Source organism: Hydra viridissima, unplaced genomic scaffold (assembly GCF_058129835.1).
Source record: "Hydra viridissima isolate aposymbiotic clone 2 unplaced genomic scaffold, HvirCarnegie_v1 scaffold_12, whole genome shotgun sequence".
Taxonomy (NCBI): domain Eukaryota; kingdom Metazoa; phylum Cnidaria; class Hydrozoa; order Anthoathecata; family Hydridae; genus Hydra; species Hydra viridissima.
Window position 1 is genome coordinate 12,992,375 of NW_028324311.1, and position 8,456 is coordinate 13,000,830.

Consider the following 8,456-nt stretch of genomic DNA (forward strand, 5'->3'; position numbering starts at 1 on the left):
TAACTAAGACATCCTTAAACCACTAACTTCTACTCTTACCCATGACCTTCCCCAACTTTCCCTCACGTTCCCGATACATCGGAAACCTCACTCTAGACATATATCCTAACCTAGAGACAGATATCTCTTGAATAACTTATGTATGTCACGATGTCACACAGATGTCTTAAGTATTGTCCCCTTTGAGAGTATTATCGAGATATATTTACATTTTACAACAACATAAACGCTAATTCCATATATCATTTATAAATTTTTATATTTACGCATAGAGAACAGTTCTTTTTTGCTACCAACATTTCGTTTCATTACTGCATTAGTTTGAAGAAATTAAATATTCTAATGCAAAACCAATTTAGCTTCTCTTTGTAAATATGAGCATTTGTAAATGTCAGTATTTCTAAATATGAATATTTATGAGAATATTTGTAAAAATCAATATTACTCCGAACTCGTTGCTTAAATATTGTAAAGTAAATCATTTGATCAAAACTTCAATTCGATCATTCGGAATCCGAAGAAGAGAAGATTGAAGTGAGGAGTTTTTACATTTCAGAGTTTGTTAAAAGAATGTATTTCATTGGATGTATGCGTTCTCACTACATTTCGAATGTCGGAGCAAATTAAAAAAGAAAGAATTTCACCTTGCACCCTCTTCTCACACGCCTATGAAGAATGGTGGTGCAATATTTTTATTATCAATGATTCTATAAAGTAAACTATTTTAGATACACAAGAGCTGATATAACTTCATTTAGTAATACCTCATTTGCGTCAAGAGATAAAAATAATTGCATACCTGAAATTCTTGCTAATTTTGCCAATTAACTACAAAATTTTGGCAAATTGTGTTAGTCATTTATTACAAAAGCATTTCATATTTTAACTCCCCTAATGCTGTTTGACCGTTTCTATAGAAGAGCCTAAAAATGCTAAAAATATATTAGTTAAAAATAACTGTAAAGAACCATAGCAACTATTTTGGAAACAAATTTAAAGTTAAATGGTTTTTAAAAAAGGATTGGTTAAAAAAACGAGCTAAGATAATTTTTTATGTTCATACTTATTCAGTACACAAAGAAAAGTTTTAATCGTGACAAAATTTTTCCAATGAGGTCTGTAAATAAATTTTTAAAATTTAAGACTCGATTGATTCTCGATTGTTTGTTTCTCGATTGTTTCTCGATTGCTTCTCAATTGTTCCCCAAATTAGATCAGATTTTCAAAATACTTACAGTTTTGTATCAAAAAATAAGTTTAACAAACCGAAGGTTCAAGTAATCGAAGATTCAACAAACTGTAGGGTCATCAAACCGAAGGTTCAACAAAACGAAGGTTTAAGATTATGCAACTTTTTTAACGTTATTGTCATAAGTTAAGAAAATTCTTAACTTATGACAATAACGTTCTATCAAATGTCACGTGTCACGTATCACATGTCATGGAGACACTCCGAAAAGCATTAAAAAGGCTTCAGATTTACAGTTTATAATTTAATTTTGGATATTATCAGAATATTTACATCAGTCTTTTTTTAATGTTAAATAATTTTTTTAAATAAATATATCTAAAATAGCGAAATATGCACAGGTAAAAAAGATTCCTAAGATTACAATAATAAAATTTATTCATAGAGCGTCGTCTATTACTTTATCGATTATCTGTGTTCAGTATCATCTTCATCATGATCATTATTGTTTTTCGTATATTTCTCTTTCGGTTGCTAAAAAAAAACAATTGTACCGCTGGTAACATACGACGAAGGCAATAATCATCCAGAATAATTTGATGAAAGACACGCGTGTAATTCTTTTATTATAAGAAAAACGAATTTTTATGATAAGTAATGCAAAATTTAATCATATTTATAAAGAATCAAGCTAAATTTCCTTAGCACATACTATTTCTGAAATTTGCAGTAAAAAATCCCAGCTTTGATCTTCAATGCACTTGTTATTTGAACAAAGTAAACCAAACGAGCAATCCGTGTGCTGCTGACACGGGAATGTTTTTCTCTGAAAACATAAAATTTTTACATTGCTAACGTCAGTGTAGCCACTCTTTTTGAGATCAGCTTTTAGATTAAATGTAATCTACTTGCATGTTTCATTCGTTTTTAGAAAAGAAGAGTATACCTTTTTCTCTTGAGATTTATAAACGCATTCTCTTTCTTCGCAAACCATTATATCTTCATTACAGGCACAGGAAAGATCACTAGAACAGTAGCTCTTAAAAACTCCTTGACACTACGAGAAAAAAAAATTTTTCAATTAGTTTAAAAGAGAAGAAAGAAAATAAGTTAATGTTAAAAAATCTGCATTTATGCGGATCGTAAAGGAAACAAGCAACACATCCCCATGATTTTGGACTCCCAGTGAGTGCGTCAAATATCATATCCTGGTTTTAGTATTACCATTTTAAAAACATTTGTACATTTTTAATTTAATTATAATGCAATTTGTAAGCTATGTAGATAATTGAAAGTGTTTATCCCACATCCCGTCATTTTCATTTCAATTCTATTAAAGCTTTTACTTCCCTCCCCTCCTTCCTTTAACTTTTAAAAAACATTTTTTAGGTTTTAAATTTGCAGTTTAAGGGAAGAATTCTTTTACGACCCCTGTTATTCTTGCTTCATTTAAATACCTAAAACAAACTCCATTCTAGCAAATGATTTCTTTCAAGGTATAAACGAAATTTATTCCAACTGATTACTACGAAAACCTGTAAAAATTCATAACTTTCTACATGATCTACAGCGCTTAAGTTTCACAAAAAGAGATAGTGAGATAAAAGTTTAGAATTTTTTTTAAAAAAAGTCCTTCATACCGTTTGTCTTCTCATGACATCCATAGTTGTTTCAACTTCTGAACAAACATGGGCATTATTGCAAACATAGGTTGATGGGCAATCTCGAGTTGTTACACAAAATCTCTTATTCTAAAAGTAAAATTAAACAGTTTTCAGCGTATAATGATGCATTACAGGGCATAAAAAGCTGGTGATGTGTTTAATTATTATTTAGTACTGGTGCTGAAGTTGGTAAATTAGTGATTGCAGTGTGAGTTTTTAAAATCTTACTATGACTTCATTAGAGAGAATCTTCACACATTTTCCATCGTCACAAAGCTCATCAAGTTTGCATTCTTCAGTATTTTTGCATTGTGGTAACTAAAAAGAAAATTTAAATTTACTGTCCCCCTGAAATTATTTTTAAAAATCATGTTCTAACAAATGTCTTTCTTACCTGAAGCGGATTAGAGAAAACATTTTGCAAAGCCAACAAGAAGCTCGACAAGAAGATGATTGTTTTACAGAGTAATTTCATTTTACGCTGAATGAAAAAAAAAAAGAGAGAATTTTTTTATTTTTGTTCAAAAAAACTCACAAGAACGTTTCATGGTATTGATTTTTATGATAAACATTGATATTTCAAATTTATAAAATGAAGGTTTTTAAGATTTATATTTTTAATACTCATTTAAAAACAATTTTAACGTAAAATCGTAAATAAATCTTGAATAAAAATGGTAACATCGCAAACATACTTATTGTATTATACATAAAACAATCATGGCTAATAAGGTCTTACTCTTTTGAAAAGAATTTATACTCAGTAATCAATCAACTCCGTTATACTCACGTAATTAGATAAAAAATAGTTAATAGTGGTTTGATTATATGATACCACGATATCCTATGAAGATAATACTGTCTTTTTGTATCACAGCAGTTCGTCTCAATTAGAGCAACAATTAAATATTGTATTATGCATGAAGCCTTAATATTAATGTGAAATTTCTGTTTCCTACTGAACAACTTGGAGTAGTTGCTAACTTGGAGTAGTAACTAACAACTTGGAGTAGTTGCTCTGTAACATGACTTATTTGAAGTGAGTTTAACAAGATAAAACTCGTGCTCTGTTTTGCAACCGCTCTTAAAAAAAAAGACTTAAGAAAATAACTGAGCAACTATTGAACCAATCGATCGCTGCCGTTAAGCTTTTTTGCTAAAGATAAACAGGCCACCTTGCAATCACAACCATCATTATTCATAACCTCACACAATCCAAAAGACGTTGAGAACTTAAGTTGCTTATATATTTTCCCTCTAAACCAAAAGTTCAATAAAGTGTTGATTATAAAACTAGAAACTGAAACTTTTTGTTGAAGAATTTTTTTTCGAGAAAAAAGCTATTTTAACAGAACAACAAATTATACGTTGTAATGCAAAAAATGATAAAGAATTAAAACGCACAGAGGCTAAGACTTCTAAAAATATCGATCTTTTCTTGTCAACAAAAAGCAAATTATGCTTTGAAAGTACCTTTGTTCAGAATTCGTCTGATAAATCTTGACTTATTGAAATGGTGCGAGTTTAAATATTTAATTAGTTTTTTTTTTCCTTTTACATTTTTCTTTATGCTATTTGTTACAAAATTTAGCACTCTTTTCAAAGTGTTCAACGCACTAGTTATAAAAATATTTATACATAAATTACTGATATTTTGAAACGAATATATTTGTACTATAAGAAATTGAGGTTAGCGTAACTTACCGAATGATAAAACTGAAGAGTGGTTGATTACGCGCTAAATTACTTGTAAGTACGAGCACCAACGCGACGCAATACACTCAAAATTGATTCTTTATAAATGAATCCTACCCAATGTGAAGAGGGGTATCTTAGTGTCAATAAAAACGAGACAGATTAAAATATGTTTGACTTAAAAAGATCATTGTTGACATTCGTAATTTTTAAAATTATATTCAGTCTTTGGCTCTTCATAGCTGAATCATCAAAAACACTTAAAATTCTTGCTTTTGTATTCGAAAATTCTTCGGTGCTTTTTTTAAGGTTTTTCCTTTTCTTCGATTGGGATTTTAGACTTCTGACGTAAGTGCTGTTGATCTTATGTTAATCGAGCTGATAGATTTATTTGCTAATTTTTGTTTGCGAAACTTCGAGGGAGCAAAAATGATTAAAATAACAAAAACTAGTTGACGTTGTTGGTGGGAACTGATGAATTTTTTAAACATGCTTGAGTCATAGCATGTAGAAATCCAAATAAATTTAAAGAAATAGGAAAAACCCCCACTATTGCATAAAGAAACCTTTAGGATGCTTTGTTGTGCTGACTTATTCAATGGTTATCTGAAGAATTTGCGTAGCGTTTTTCTTTAGAGAAAAATATTACTAGATTAACGCAATTCAAAAAAATAAGAAATTATTTTCAAAGGAAACATCGTAGTTTGTGGAATGTATACAATTAAAAAATGAATAGCATTTTATCTTGTCATCGTTGTGACAACACACTGCAGACGTCACTTTACTTGCCAAGCGCTTCTATCCAAGCCAATAACGAGAGCTTGTTCCAAATTGTTTGGCCGTCCATTTTACTTACAAGAATAATCTTAACAAACGACACCATTGAATAATTCAATCGAAGAAACTATCAAATGCTAAATGGTCTTAAAACAAAGCCGGAAGTTTTAAGGAGATCAAAGAGAAGCGCACTCTCTCTTTCAAACAGGTAATGTTTAAAGTGTGATTGGAGTTTAGAACTTTGTATAATCGGCCGCACTACCAAATTTGATCTTTTGAAAGTATCATTAAAGAACCATTAGCTTAATTGTAATTTGGTAATATTATAGCCCATCTTATAACTGTATGCGACGTATTATTAACAAATTATAAACTAACAGATAAGCCAAAATTAATGACGTTGTAGGCTCCAAATTATTGAAGTTTTGAGCTTCGTGCCCGATTGTGCTATCCCTGGTATACTTCTTGTTTGAAGGACAGTCAGGTTTTTTTTTTTTTTTACAAACCATTCCTATTCCATATTCGAAGATCCTTGCAAATCTCCTTCTCATCCATCTCTTCCATCAATCTCATGTCCTTAAGGTAAAAATTCAATAAAAAATTGACACTTTTTACCTTATTTCAATTTCTAAATCTCTAACAAATTGTAATGAATGTAATTAAAAATGTAAATTTTTTTTTTTCTTTGCTTTAAAATGATGTACTTTTCAAGTTTAAATATTTGTTACAATAATTTTTATTTTATTATTATTTTTTTTTAAATTGTCAAAGTAATTTTCTGTAAAATAATTCTAAACTTAAAATGTAAAAAGTTTTAAAAGACAAAAAGTTTTAAATCAAATGAAATCAAACACCAAACAAAAACAAATAAACAACTTTTCGCAATTAACTAGAAAGTCAATGGGTTTTAAAGTAGAGAAGCTTTTCTCAGTTTTTGGTGCATTTGAAGTGCGGAACAGGAAAACACTCAACTTACTTCCGACATATTAAGACAATAAAACTGTAAAGATGAAGAAAGTGGCTCTTTTTTTTCTTCTAAAAGAATTTAAAAAATTTTTAAGAAAAATATGCTAATTAAGATAAAGGTTTTTTTTTAATGAGAATATTTGAAAGTCATTATTAGTTTAAGATTCAGTACAAAGTTGAAAAAACTCAACTTTGAAAAATTTACTCAGTTGTTCTACTAAGCGTTAATAATAAGCTTTTTTTCTTTTCAGACACGCGTCACCGAAGCAAAAAAAATACCGGCATCGACAAAAATTAAAAAGACAAAAATCGGATCTTAACAGTAGAAGAAAAAAAAGTTTTAAATGGCTATTGTAATGTAAATTCTTTAAAAAAGGCTGTTGATATAATTTCCTTGATAACATTTCTCTTTTAGTTTTGAAACTTGCTTAATTAGAAACTTCATTTAACTATCGGGTTTTTTCCTTTTTAAATTTTTAAAATATAAATCGTACAACCAAACGATTGATATGTTTTTTTTTTAACGTCCAGATTCCAAAATTACCTTTTCTAAATGATCGATTAGTTTGATTCCAATTAGATAGAGAAAGGCTAATTAGCAAAATCAGTTTCAGATTCGCTATAATGACTAGCTTCTCATATGACGCAATAATTAAACTTGTATTTAAATTGCTTAAAGAGCAAATGTCAATCCCGTGCAACTCTAACACTTGGCCTTAATCCGCGCAGATATTGGTGCTGATATTTGCTAATAACGAACCAATTTTTAAATTTAGACCGAGTTGTACTTTAATACTTTAACTTAACATTGTAAATACTAATGGTGTTTCAATAAAAAAAAAAAAAAAAGTTAAAATAAAAAAAAAAATAAAAAACGCATTTCTTTTACAAAAATTTGTTTTGTTTTTTCGTGACTAAACGAAAAAAACAACAACCAGCAGAGTAGCAGCCAGAGTTGGCCAAGAAAGACAGAGCTCTCCCTCCAATTTACTTTACCAATCTAAGATGCTAGAGAAGTAAAATAAGTAGACATTAATTTTCTGCATTAAATATTCTGTTCTACTTTGTATACTTTATTCTTTTTAAATAGATTAAAATATATTTACATTGACCAATCAAAGGCGGGAAAAAATAATAATAGCAGCTTGATGTAGTGACACATTCTTATTGCAATAACTTAATACTAGTTATAAGTTGACAAGCAAAATTAATGTCTACAGAAGAGAAGTGTGAGAAAAAGGCGGGAATTTGTTTGTTTTCTGTTTACGCCTAAAATGTTTTTTTGCAGAATGCTCGATTATTTTTGGTATTTTCCCAGCCTCAACTCAAATAGATGCGAATCAAATAAACGTCGATCAAAGCAATAGGCTTAAAGCTATTGATAATTGTAGGCTTTTTTTTGAAGGCAATAGAAATAAAGTTACAATCTATTTATTGTAGTGCTCCTGCTGAAAATAGTTTTATATAATGAGATTTGGAGTACATTAAGTTTATAAATTTTTTTTCTGAAAAAAGATTTCCTGTAACATAAATGAATAAAATTTTGCCTAAAAACAATGAAACAAGCCCTAAAAAACCCCTAAACTAATATATCGAATAACTTTGTATTTAACATATATAATTATTCAGCTGCTTTATTACTGTTGCTCGGTGAAACTTTTCTGAAATTTTTTTACCACTTATTTTTTTTTACCACTTTTTAGAACTTTTAAGGCCTTTCTTGAACTTCCAACAGCTGTTTACAACTTTTTACAACATCTTAATTCTAAAATATTGTAAGAAGGTTCTGAACTATCCAAAACTTTTTGGAATTTTCACAACTATCACTTTTCAAGAAATCTGAATGCACTATTGCAAAAAAGCTTAAAAATATCAAAAAGTTGTGTTCATTGTGCAATATAGATAGAGTACATCGATACAGACAAAGTGGAAATCATCAATGTCAGGAAAACCAGATGATACAACAAGAGAAGTGCAGTTTATTAAAACTACCAACAAACAAAATAGACAACTCACAGCACCAGAAATTTGCAATGAAGTGAACAAAACTCAAGATAAATCTATATCTTTTACTACAATTCAGCCATCGATGAGAGTTTAATCTGTTTGGTTAAATTGCTCTTATAAAACCTTCAACTTCAGCCTCAAAATAAGAAAAATTTGAT

The 8,456-nt window shown here is 29.3% G+C and overlaps 1 protein-coding gene across 1 annotated transcript; it reads right to left on the reverse strand.

Annotated features, from left to right (window-relative positions):
- Positions 1 to 1,478: 1,478 nt before the first annotated feature.
- Positions 1,479 to 4,997, reverse strand: LOC145194004 (uncharacterized). The gene is made up of 7 exons (XM_080071577.2): positions 4,558 to 4,997; positions 3,248 to 3,334; positions 3,082 to 3,171; positions 2,830 to 2,940; positions 2,136 to 2,246; positions 1,902 to 2,015; positions 1,479 to 1,723 (listed from the first exon to the last, which is right to left on the reverse strand). Exons 2-7 carry the CDS (start codon positions 3,326 to 3,328, stop codon positions 1,658 to 1,660), a joined length of 573 nt encoding a protein of 190 aa, XP_079927703.2. The 5' UTR covers positions 3,329 to 3,334; positions 4,558 to 4,997; the 3' UTR covers positions 1,479 to 1,657.
- Positions 4,998 to 8,456: the final 3,459 nt, after the last annotated feature.

Coding starts and splice junctions, on each gene's coding strand:
- LOC145194004 (XM_080071577.2), bottom strand. CDS start 3,328: ATGAAATTACTCTGTAAAACAATCATCTTCTTGTCGAGCTTCTTGTTG. Junction 2,247..2,829: donor ATGTCATGAGAAGACAAACG/GTATGAAGGACT, acceptor TTTTTCTCGTAG/TGTCAAGGAGTTTTTAAGAG. Junction 2,016..2,135: donor ATAAATCTCAAGAGAAAAAG/GTATACTCTTCT, acceptor TTATGTTTTCAG/AGAAAAACATTCCCGTGTCA.